Source organism: Clupea harengus, chromosome 22, assembly GCF_900700415.2.
Source record: "Clupea harengus chromosome 22, Ch_v2.0.2, whole genome shotgun sequence".
Taxonomy (NCBI): domain Eukaryota; kingdom Metazoa; phylum Chordata; class Actinopteri; order Clupeiformes; family Clupeidae; genus Clupea; species Clupea harengus.
Window position 1 is genome coordinate 3,865,554 of NC_045173.1, and position 12,500 is coordinate 3,878,053.

Below are 12,500 nucleotides of genomic sequence, written 5' to 3' on the forward strand. Positions count from 1 at the left end.
CCACCCAAGGCCTTAGCAGTGAATGCTCAGTTCAACCACCCAAGGCCTTAGCAGTGAATGCTCAGTTCAACCACCCAAGGCCTTAGCAGTGAATGCTCAGTTCAACCACCCAAGGCCATAGCAGTGAATGCTCAGTTCAACCACCCAAGGCCATAGCAGTGAATGCTCAGTTCAACCACCCAAGGCCATAGCAGTGAATGCTCAGTTCAACCACCCAAGGCCATAGCAGTGAATGCTCAGTTCAACCACCCAAGGCCATAGCAGTGAATGCTCAGTTCAACCACCCAAGGCCATAGCAGTGAATGCTCAGTTCAACCACCCAAGGCCATAGCAGTGAATGCTCAGTTCAACCACCCAAGGTCATAGCAGTGAATGCTCAGTTCAACCACCCAAGGCCATAGCAGTGAATGCTCAGTTCAACCACCCAAGGCCATAGCAGTGAATGCTCAGTTCAACCACCCAAGGCCATAGCAGTGAATGCTCAGTTCAACCACCCAAGGCCATAGCAGTGAATGCTCAGTTCAGCCACCCAAGGCCTTAGCAGTGAATGCTCAGTTCAACCACCCAAGGCCTTAGCAGTGAATGCTCAGTTCAACCACCCAAGGCCTTAGCAGTGAATGCTCAGTTCAACCACCCAAGGCCATAGCAGTGAATGCTCAGTTAAACCACCCAAGGCCTTAGCAGTGAATGCTCAGTTCAACCACCCAAGGCCATAGCAGTGAATGCTCAGTTCAACCACCCAAGGCCATAGCAGTGAATGCTCAGTTCAACCACCCAAGGCCTTAGCAGTGAATGCTCAGTTCAACCACCCAAGGCCATAGCAGTGAATGCTCAGTTCAACCACCCAAGGCCATAGCAGTGAATGCTCAGTTCAACCACCCAAGGCCTTAGCAGTGAATGCTCAGTTCAACCACCCAAGGCCTTAGCAGTGAATGCTCAGTTCAACCACCCAAGGCCATAGCAGTGAATGCTCAGTTCAACCACCCAAGGCCTTAGCAGTGAATGCTCAGTTCAACCACCCAAGGCCATAGCAGTGAATGCTCAGTTCAACCACCCAAGGCCTTAGCAGTGAATGCTCAGTTCAACCACCCAAGGCCATAGCAGTGAATGCTGTGGGCTGAGATCACACTGACCATCTCTGAGAGCATGAGGGAGGTCACCTCCTACACACACTAGCCTCCTCCACCTCTGTTACTGGAAGGAACAGGATGAACAGAGTGGCAGTGTACAGTGAGCGATGGGGAGAAATGAGTCAGCTGTGAAGGTTAGCACAGGAAGCTTGTCAGGGACGTCCATCGATGGGGGTTCAGCAGCAGCAGCAGCAGCGGCAGCTCCCCACATGCCAGTCCCTGCTGCAGGCTGGACGGCAACACAGGAGACGAGTCTGCTCCGTGCGCTGTCAAGGCTAGACAGCAACACAGGAGACGCGTCTGCTCCGTGCGCTGTCAAGGCTGGACAGCAACACAGGAGACGCGTCTGCTCCGTGCGCTGTCAAGGCACAGCCATGGCACAGGAGACGCGTCTGCTCCGTGCGCTGTCAAGGCACAGCCATGGCACAGGAGACGCGTCTGCTCCGTGCGCTGTCAAGGCTAGACAGCAACACAGGAGACGCGTCTGCTCCGTGCGCTGTCAAGGCACAGCCATGGCACAGGAGACGCGTCTGCTCCGTGCGCTGTCAAGGCACAGCCATGGCACAGTACATCGGTTAGACTGAGATGGGTTGGAGGTGATGACGAGTTCAGGAAAAAGTTCTGTTCTTACCTTAAACTCATTCTCTTCTCTCTCTCTCTCTCTCTCTCTCTCTCTCCTTTCTTTCTTTCTTTCTTTCTTTCTTTCTTTCTCTCTCTCTCTCTCTCTCTCATTCTCTCTGTGCAGAAAGTGGATACTACCAGCAGGGCAGTGATGGATATCATGACTAAGACCACTGAGTACCTGCAGCCCAACCCAGGTCAGTCACACACACACACACACACACACACACACACACACCTCACCCCTCCATCATGCCAGAGAAATGACAAAAGAGAACTCTCTCACACAACACTGAAAATAGCTGTGTATGAACAAATGTGTCAAATAAAGCACGCTGCACTGGATTATTGTAAATCTATATGCCTGTTTGGCCCCTTGTTTCAGTGTTGTCCAGTGGCCATCTGCATAGTGCATATCAGGCACACAAAAATAAATACATGGAATAAATTAAGATCTGAGCATAATGCGCCAGTGTGGAGTGAAATCTCTTTTTGAATGTCTCTTGATTTCTGCCTCAACTCTTGAGAGACCTCCTGCATGTTCAGGAGAGGTGTGAGGTGTGATGGCTGCTTTGTGTCCGCAGCGACTCGAGCCAAGATGAGCATGATCAGCTCCATGTCTAAGATGCGGGGCCAGGAGAAGGGGCCGGGCTACACCCAGACTGAGACTCTGCTGGGGGACTCCATGCAGAAGTTTGGGAGGGAGCTCGGGGACGAATCCAACTTCGGTACGGTTATTGTTCTAATACCCTCCCCACCGTCACCTCTGTTGGGTGGAAGCATTGTTGTGATGCTGATCAGAGCCTGGTGTTTACCCTGATGGATATTCATACAATATTGAGCATTTTCCCTAAGATGCTTTTATAAGAATGCATTTCATTCATATGCACACCTAGTAGTAATAGTAGAAATAACTAAATACTTGAATTGACCTGAAATGAAATCGTATCTTAATGCAGAGTGAATGCTGCTGAGGCTTGTCACAGCATTGAGTTGTAGTGTTTGTGTGTGTGTGTGTGTGTGTGTGTGTGTGTGCAGGCCTTGCCCTCATGGACGTGGGAGAGACCATGCGTGAACTGGGGGAGGTGAAGGACGCTCTGGACATAGAGGTCAAGCAGAACTTCATTGACCCGCTTCAGATCCTGCATGACAAAGACCTCAAGGAAATTCAGGTGGGAGATCATTTCCTCTTCTAGGAGAGGGCATGCTTGGTTGGTCACTACTGCATTAGAAATGTTCCACTGCTTCGATGTTTACGAGCTGCCTTGCGTACTGCTGATTCATGTACAGTATTTACGCATCTCCTATTTCATTGAATTGGCGTCTGATCCATTTGTTTGATCCGGACCGTGTTAAAGATACAGTTCGCAATTCTGCCGAAATGTTGTTGATATTTGATCAGCCCTCCCTTCCATGCAACTGAATTGTAGACTGTATCTTTTTAAAAGTCTGTTGGTTTGCCTCCTTGCATATTCTGAAGCCCCAGATTATGAAATGAATGAATGATGATGATCATTCAAGTCTCATTTAGCAGTCACACCTGATACCCTTCAGACTCTGAGGTGACATTGGATCCAGGGAGAGGATCCAGGAGCCCAGCGATGTAGCAGGCAGGGTGGGGCTGAGCCAGAGCCAGTATTCAGAAGAACATTTTCTGCAGACAAGATCAAATGCACATGAAGTTTCCATCTGGCACAAGTGCTTCTAAAGGAGCCTTCATTTGCATAGTGACTCACCATCAGCCATCATCAAGCTCCAGGTCAATATTGGACCAGCTCTGATGCATTGAGTTAATAAAAAGTAATTGGACCAACTAGCCGCTCTGCCGGAAAGCTCAATCAATACTCATCTTATAACATTTGCAGCAGTAGGATTCTTTGAAGTGATTGCTTTCCTTACGACAGGACAGAGTTAAGACTACCTCCAGTCCCCCATTGCAGTTGAAGGATGATCTATATAAGATCACGTCAGTTTTGGAAGAGTAATCACCAAAAATAACATACGGGACATTCTGTGGTCAGACGGTAAAGAGGATGTTCTAAAATGATGTAGACATGGGTGGACTTTGCCTGTTATCTACTCTCTCTCTCTCTATTTATGGATCTATTTGCTGGTTCATTTGTTTATGTTACTGTTGTTTTCATTGGGCATGACTTTGTGACCATTGAAGACACTAAACATTAGGGGCTAGATCTACTAACGTTTTGCACGCCGTGCCACGCCAAGCCTTTGTTGATGGTAAAAAAAAGCACAATGTACTGATGGAGCTCTTGTGTAATACAAAGAATTGGGTAGGTGACTCATATTTAGTGCTTTCACCTAATTGCATATGCACTTAAAGTGCAAAAGTCTAGGTGAAAACTGGTTGAGTCAACATCTAGTTGAGATTTATCATATATAAGAACACCTATGGCACTAATTTGCCCAGAATTACCGCCTTTCTGCATATATCTGCCCCTAAATCCCAATGATAGTCTCTATCCCTACCCTCTCCCCTCTCGCCTCTGCTCATACTCTGCCTGTTTGTCTTTTCTTTTCTCCATCAGCATCACTTGAAGAAGCTGGAGGGCCGCCGCCTGGACTTTGACTACAAGAAGAAGCGCCAAGGCAAGGTGACCGACGACGAGATCAAGCAGGCGCTGGAGAAGTTCGACGACTCCAAAGAGGTCGCCGAGCTGAGCATGTTTAATCTGCTGGAGAGTGATGTAAGGATTATCTGTTTGATAATACGCCCCCCCCTACGCCAGCCTTCCCATGACGTGTCCCCTGTCTGTCGCCACGAAGAGCCATCGCATCGCATGTCCATTTGTCTGTCTGTCCCTGTGTGTGTTGGTTATTCTCTCCTTCTCTCTCTCTGTTTTTCTCTCACTATCACACCCCTCCCGGCAGCCAATGGTAATATTGTCATTTTATATCTCTCCACCGGTGGCCCCAGTTCAGCATTGGTGTTGTATAATCCAGTCCGTTCTGTCATCTCTCGTCACCTTTTGACTACCCCTTTCAACCCATGGCACCGAACACACACACCTGTCTCATTTTGATGGTCTTGATGTAAGACCTGTAAAAGTCGGCACACTTTCTCCGAAAAACACTTTGAGGCGTTCCATTGTCATGGAATGTGTGGCATTGAGAGTAGAATGCTCCTCGACGGTTTAACAGCAGTGAACTCACTTCCTAAATGACATCATCAACATAATGCAGAAATGTTGTCATCTCATCTGCTTCAACAGAGAACAGCAGCCACTGCTTTCACATCCGGGTCATGTAATAGTCCTCTTATATGCTTTCACATCCGGGTCATGTAATAGTCTCCTTATATGCTTTCACATCCGGGTCATGTAATAGTCTCCTTATATGCTTTCACATCCGGGTCATGTAATAGTCTTCTTATATGCTTTCACATCCGGGTCATGTAATAGTCTCCTTATATGCTTTCACATCCGGGTCATGTAATAGTCTTCTTATGTGAAGTCTCCGGATGGTTGCTCAGTGCAGGATCTGTCCCTGACACTGCTGCCACTGCTGCCATCCCGGCTGTATGTAACAGTCGTCCCTGCGCCTCTTGTGTGTCCGTAGCAAATAGAACAGGTGAGCCAGCTTGCCTCACTGGTGCAGGCGCAGGTGGACTACCATAGACAGTCTACTGAGATCCTGGAGCGGCTCTCCAGCAAGATGGATGAGAGGTCAGTAACACAGAATTTTGTGCTGCCTCCAAAGCAATGTCTATCCAAAGATATGTTTTTTTATATTTTGATATGATATATATATATATATATATATATTATACATGCTAGCTGACAGTATGTGAGTACGTGTGAACCATCTTGTCAAGTTGACTATCTGACGATGTGTTGACCGTGTGCTTGTGCTATAGAATAAGGGAGGCCTCCACCAAGCCCAAGAAAGAGTTTGTTCCCAAGCCACGCACTTCCATGGACTTCACACCCAATGAGAATCACAACGGGGGCATTGGCCACAGCGGCCCCTCCAGGTCTCCAGGTGAGTAGCGCATGGCTCCTGTACAGCACTTGGAAGTAGGTTAGGCCATTTGATTCCAGCATTCATGAATGAAACAGCCTGATCTACTGCACATTGATAGGAGCTCTCTCTCTCCTCTAGACGCTTTTGGGTTGTATTATAATCAGTCTACTTCTGTTCTATTCCTCTCCTCTCCTGCTCCTCTCCTCTCCTCTCCTGCTCCTCTCCTCTCCTCTCCTCTCCTGCTCCTCTCCTCTCCTGCTCCTCTCCTCTCCTCTCCTCTCCTCTCCTCTCCTGCTCCTCTCCTCTCCTGCTCCTCTCCTCTCCTCTCCTGCTCCTCTCCTCTCCTCTCCTCTCCTGCTCCTCTCCTCCCTGTCTCTCCTCTCATCTCTCTCTTCCTCACTGGTCAATAGCTCCTATGGATCAGCCCTGCGCTCGGGCTCTCTATGACTTCGACCCAGAGAACGAGGGCGAGCTGGGCTTCAAGGAGGCTGACATCATTACTCTGACCAATAAGATCGACGACAACTGGTACGAGGGCATGATCCAAGGCCGCTCAGGCTTCTTCCCCGTCAACTACGTGGATGTCCTGGTGGCCTGCCCCAATAAGCCCCGCCTCGCCGCCTCTCGCCGCCTCTCGCCTCTCCCTGCAAACCCCTTGCTCCTGCTGATCAGACCATCTCTGGTGACCCCATCTTCCACGGAAAGGAGAAGAGGATGACAAAGACGACAAACAACAACAACACAAAACGAAGAAAAAAAAAGAACAAAAAACAGCTGCCGCAGCTCAGCGCCATGCCATCAAGTGCAAAATAAGGACAATATGAAGAGTTCCCCAAGACAAAGTAGTAAGGAGGATGTTTTTGCTTGCTGTTGTAAACATGACCATCAAGTCCAGATCACTATAACTAGCTTTTTTGGGGGGTTTGTTTGTTTGTTTGCCTGTTTTTGTTTTGTTTTGTTTTGTTTTGTCTGGAGAAGGAGGGGGATGAGATTTGGTTGGGTTTGATGAGTTTCCCAGACGTCTGCAGCGCCCGTCCCTGTCTCTCCCGGCTTTTTTTTTGGCTTTGTTTTGCCTGTTTCCATGGCAACATCAAAATGGAATTTACTCTTTCTCTGCACCTTGCTAGTATATAAAAATGCAACTAGTTCTGATCCCAAAGCTTACTTGGGTTTTCGTATCTTTTAGAGAAAATACACTATAGTTTAAGCATGTTTTCCTTCAATGGGTTTTTCTAGCTGATTCGATCAAGCACTGAGCTGAAGTAAAGACAATTCTAGATTAGACTTTCTCTTGCATGCTTCAGATAATCTGCAAGGGGGAAACATATTTAAGCATTTCACATACATTAGCCTCAACTGCGTTGTTCATTCCGCTCGCTTGTGTCTGTCACTGTCCTCATCCACATGGTATCACCACCAGACCACATTTGGACTGCAGGAAGCAGAGTTGCCCGGTACTGGACCTAGGCTGGCCTGTAATATTCTTATTGGCTGAGATGAATACTCTGTGTCTGGCGTATGGTGTGTTCAAGATGTCTCCTGATACAACTGATACTGTTGTAGTTTCATTCCATACCAACTGTTCATCTGTCTGTCAGAGCCAGTAACTATACAATTGGTGATTAAATGTCTATAGGAACAAATTCAAGATCATGTGGAGTCTGTTTGAGTGATGTAAGCAAAACTTGAAACTTACTTTCCTACAAAACATGAAAATATAATGAAAAAAAATAAATCAGTGTTCTAACTTAATGATGTCAAAATAAGTGTAGAAATCGATTTGTGTTGTGCTATAACCAATAGAGAAATATTGTGTTTCAGAGTCAACATACTGCATTATCGTGAGCTTCTTTGCTGGTTCAGATTTTCTTTCAGATCCCAGATCAGTTGTGTAGTTTCATAGTAGAACCCACAATAAACAAAAGGTTTTTTGATTGTTTTTTCTCCAAATGAGCAGATGCCCCAGTTGAAAAATAGAGCGTTTTGACCCTGGTGCAAAAAAATAATGAATTTCAGCATGTGCCACAGCAAAGTAGTTAACTTTTCTAACACCAACAGGCGACTCACCTCTAAAACTCTCTCATTCTGTCACTGTGTCATTCAGCCACATCCTACGAGGATCAGTACTTCTTCATGCTTGGGTTTGTGCATTGCAATGTTGAAAGATGCCATGCAAAATGCTGCAACTGAAACACAGCCAGGTGGAATCCATCTTGGAGAAAGTGTGCTGTTATCACACGAGTATGCTTCATCATCACATCACTGGCTCTGTGTCCAAGATGACTGAGCTTGCATTTGTCCTTTACAGATGGATCTCAGTAGAAAACCAGGAGACATTTGACAAAGGCAGGGATATATATATTTATAAATATATATATACCCATCTGGGAAATGCATGTAACTGTAATATCATTCACTTTTTAATTAATAAATGAATAATGCTACATACAGCATGACCAAGTTGTGTGTATGGGTGAGGTGTCATTTATTGTCACCTTGGGGTAAATGTTTGTTTATATATATATATATATATATATATATATATATATACATATTAAGGGTACATTTTTAATGTTTCAGTGCATTTCTGTTGTGTTTCATTGTAATTATCACAAATGTGTCTTTGAAAAGGAAATGATGAAAGGTAAAGGACCAAGGAGTATGACTGAGAATGCTGATGTGGAGTAGGCATGTCATTCAACCAACCGAAAAAGCCCCCAACTTCAATCAATCCATTTATATTTTTTAGTGTTTCAAAAAGCACAATTCTTTGGCCGAATGTCCGGGGATATAGCTTTCACTGGCTGGGTCCTTCCATTTCTTAAAAGAATCGTTTAATGTCCTTCATTATTATTTATTCTTTTTTAAAACAAATTGTATCTTTGCCCTCAATGAGGACAGCTTTACTGTGCTTTGTGTTCCTCTTGTGTGTATGTTAGTCACGCATTTACAGTATTGTATCTTATTTTTGTAATAGTGACAAAAGTACAGTATATGGGTATAGATAAAAAATATATATATATAAATCTCTCTCTATATATATATACACACACACACACACACACATAAAGGTAGACACTCCGTATGTATAGTGAAATGTTTAAGGAAGGGATTTGTTGAGCTCCAAACATTTGTTGTCTTTGGAATCTTCTTTTTCTTTTTCTTTTTCTTTTTTTGATTTTCTTCCAGAATTAGATGACATGCTTGATGTGTAAAAACAACAAAAGTAATTTCAGTGTAACTTAAATAAATACCAAGACACAGTTAATTGTATCCGTTTGCATTTTGTTTTGTTTTGTTTGTTTTTCATGATGTATTCTGTTGCTCCATGACCACCTCAACCACTAGAGGCTGCTGCTGGCATGTGGCATGTGTGGCATGGGAGTCCTCCTTGGGTGAGGGGGTGAGGGTAGGCTACTGGTGACTCAGTGGGTACACACTGCTGGCACAGGTGACTGGCACAGCTCAGCTCACCAGCACACAGGACTGACTGTCCGAGAACGGCAACAGACGGGTGAGACTCCTGTTTTTATAGGAAGTAGAATGTTTGTTTATGTGCCAAAACTTAGCTTTAGAATTCCATTCATAAAGATTTGCATTTCCTGAAGGAAATACAAATGCTTGCAAAGTAAAAAATTACAAATAATAATATATGTAACATAATGTAATATATTAATATAATATATAATATATTTAATCTCAATTCATGCACATAGACAGACAAAGGAGAAATGCAAAAAGTTCTAACATTTTGCTCTTTTTCTTGGTATGTTTCATTTGCTTAGTTGTATTGTTTATTTTCCTTTGTTAGCGGTAGTTTGTAATGGTCTGTTATTGAAAATGAGTAGCAGTTACCTACAAAGCTGTAGATTAGGAATTTAAAAAGATATTGAATGCATGCAGAAAGAAGAGAGAAAGAAATTGATGTTACTTTACTTAGCCTGTACTAATAGCACTTTACTCTATGGGATTAATACAATAATATAATCTAAATATATTGTAGATTGACTGACTGACTGATTGATTGATTGGTAGCCTTGGGCAACAAAAACAACCAAGTACATAAGGTATGCAAATAGACCAATGTATTAATGTATTAAATAAAACACAATATGAAGTGGCAAATCCAATGTATTAAAGAGAGTGAGACTGTATGGAGTGTCTTTGATAAAGACAAGTATAGGGAGAGAGATATAAATAAATACAAATAGATAGAAAACCAGTGAGTGAGAGTGAGTAAGTTAAAGAGAGAGAGAGAGAGAAAAAAAAAAGAAATTAAAGAGATGGAATAGAGAGAGAGAAAGAGAAAGAAATTAAACAGATTGAGACGTTAGATATTAAAGTAAAGAGAAAGAAATACTGAGACCATTAAGGATACCATAAAGAGACCCTCCACAACTATTGGCACCCCATGTAAAGATAAGAAAAACTTTTTATTGAAAAGATCACCTTTTGGTGAATTAGCTTATTCTCACACTAAAATAATGAGAAAAATCCAACCTTTAAATCAAGTACATTTATTCTGAGAAATAATAATTTTCAATGAAACCGCATGTGCAACAATTATTGGAACCCCTGCATTTAATACCGCCAATACAACAGCACTGAGTCTTCTCCTATAACATCTTATTAGGTTGGAAAAACAGAGCAGGGAATTTGAGAACATTCTTCTTTACCGAATCTCTCTAGATCATCCTAGGTCCTCTCTTGTGCATTCTCCTCTTTAGCTCAGCCCACAAGTTTTCTATGGGGTTCAGGTGAGGGGACTGAGATGGCCATTGCAGAAGCTTGATTTTGGGTTCAGTAACATCACAGACCCCTCACCGTAGTCAACAGTACTCTTTTCGGTATAGTCAACCTTCTTTTTACGCCAAACGCACCTTGAGTGTTTGTTGCCAGAAAGCAAAATCTTTGTTTCATCTGACCATAGGACACAGTTCTACATGTGTGAATAAACTTGCTTCTCTTCCAAGCTTTATTTAGGCCTACGTTATGTTCATAAGAATTTCTAGGATTGTGGCACATCTGATCTTAATAAAAAATATATTATTTATTCATGAGGGACTGCAGTTGGATTTTTCTAATTTTTTCAGCGTGAGATTAAGTTAATTCACCAAAAGGTGAATATCTTAATCCTTTTTACACATCTTTACCAAGGGTGCCAATAAATGTGGAGGGGACTGTATATACCGTAGATAGATGGATGGATGGATGGATTGAAAGTGTGAGAGAGAGACAGTGAAGGAGAGAGAAATTCAACATATGAGGAAATTAGATTTAAGAAATAAATAGATAGATAGAGTCAGTGAAAGAGTGAGTTCACTGTTGACAATTGACAGTTATGGAATGTTGAAGTCACAAAGATTTCACCATTCTTTTCAATGGGAAATCTTTCCTCTTTTAACTTAAGTATTTTAAAAAGTATAAAGTGTTGAAAAATGAAAACATAGCTGAAGTGTCGTTTACACGACCTAAGAAATGAAGTTTGAATAAAGTTTCTGCGTTAAGCCGTTCAAGATGAATTATGCCCAAAAAACAGTTGGAAGAATAAGACCAAAGCCCAGGAAGAACAATATTGCTTCACTTTGCCAGCTCTATAATACTTCAAAGCCTAGGAATAACACCACAGGGCAGGCTTTGGAAGCACTGTAACTATGTTTATTATAGATTCTTAAATCCTTCAGCATTATGGCATCCAGAGATGGATTTATGGGATTACGGGATACTGGGATATGTAGCAGTATATGGTCTACCAACATTGGAAGAACTGAAACAAATGTGTTATACGTTATGCAGCATATTTTTTTATGTGATAATGTTTGAAAATGTATTATACTATATCCATAGTATGTACTGTATGTCACCTATGCTGAGAAAGCATAGCGTTTTTACAGTTCTTTTAAACTGACTACAATTTGTTAAATTAAGCAGAATTCTCAATATAATGTAAATTAACTTCAATTTATTACAGTTTATTATACAATTTAGTCTGTCAATTCCTAGAAGGTCACCCGTGAACACTGCATGTTGACAAGATAAGAGCTGGACCACTAGTCATATTGTAGGATTTACAGAATTTTTCTTTGTGTCTTATTTTTTTGTCTAATTTGAATTAATAGTATACGGATCACAAGACCTAGACTGGTGTAGTGTTAAATTAGAAAATAGTACTTCAACTCTTTGTTTAAACGCTATTTCAAATTACGAATCAGCGGCCATACACTGTACTGAGTGTTTAAACTGATGGTAGTGTAGCCTGGAATTCTCCTGGTTTAACCTAAACCTACTTCTATGTATGTTTACATCCAGACAAATTAAAATATGAAAATATTAGTAACAGGATGACACAAAATCTGCAGCATGCATAAAAATGATTCCGTTTGTGCTTTTGTTTAACCAGACTGGGTTCAGTCATAAAAGCTATTGTTTTGTTGTTTGTTTTGGTTTGTTTAGGCTAAATATTGTTTTTTCTCACAGATATTCTTTTGCTCCCATGAAGAGAGCTTTATTTTGGCTAGGTTGTTCCATCATACAATGAGACAACACACAGAAACACACATTGTGTTTGTATTGAACATGTGAGATGGGCAACATTCCCTCTCAGTGGGTAAATGAGTGGTGGAGTCAGCAGCATGGGCTCAATGCTATCACAGGGCTCCTTCCATGACAGGGTGGGGAAAGATAAGGGCTTTAAGAGTCACTAATACTACAATCAGCTTGCAATTCCTCAAATGAGTCTCAACATGAGCTTCTCCCATGCAGAGTTAA

General features: G+C 42.6%; 1 protein-coding gene across 2 annotated transcripts in view; it reads left to right on the top strand.

The window, feature by feature from the left end:
• sh3gl2a (SH3 domain containing GRB2 like 2a, endophilin A1) overlaps positions 1–9,000 on the top strand; it is a 31,738-nt gene extending 22,738 nt beyond the window's left edge. Inside the window, exons 3-10 of one of the 2 annotated variants that reach the window (XM_031559685.2) lie at positions 1,876–1,948; positions 2,336–2,479; positions 2,790–2,923; positions 4,298–4,456; positions 4,641–4,646; positions 5,328–5,434; positions 5,626–5,750; positions 6,143–9,000. In XM_031559685.2, the coding sequence (XP_031415545.1) occupies positions 1,876–1,948; positions 2,336–2,479; positions 2,790–2,923; positions 4,298–4,456; positions 4,641–4,646; positions 5,328–5,434; positions 5,626–5,750; positions 6,143–6,450 (1,056 nt within the window). In that variant the 3' untranslated portion in view covers positions 6,451–9,000. The remainder of the gene's footprint in view (positions 1–1,875; positions 1,949–2,335; positions 2,480–2,789; positions 2,924–4,297; positions 4,457–4,640; positions 4,647–5,327; positions 5,435–5,625; positions 5,751–6,142) is intronic. The other variant, XM_012831771.3, reaches the window with a different exon arrangement.
• The last annotated feature ends 3,500 nt before the right edge of the window (positions 9,001–12,500 follow it).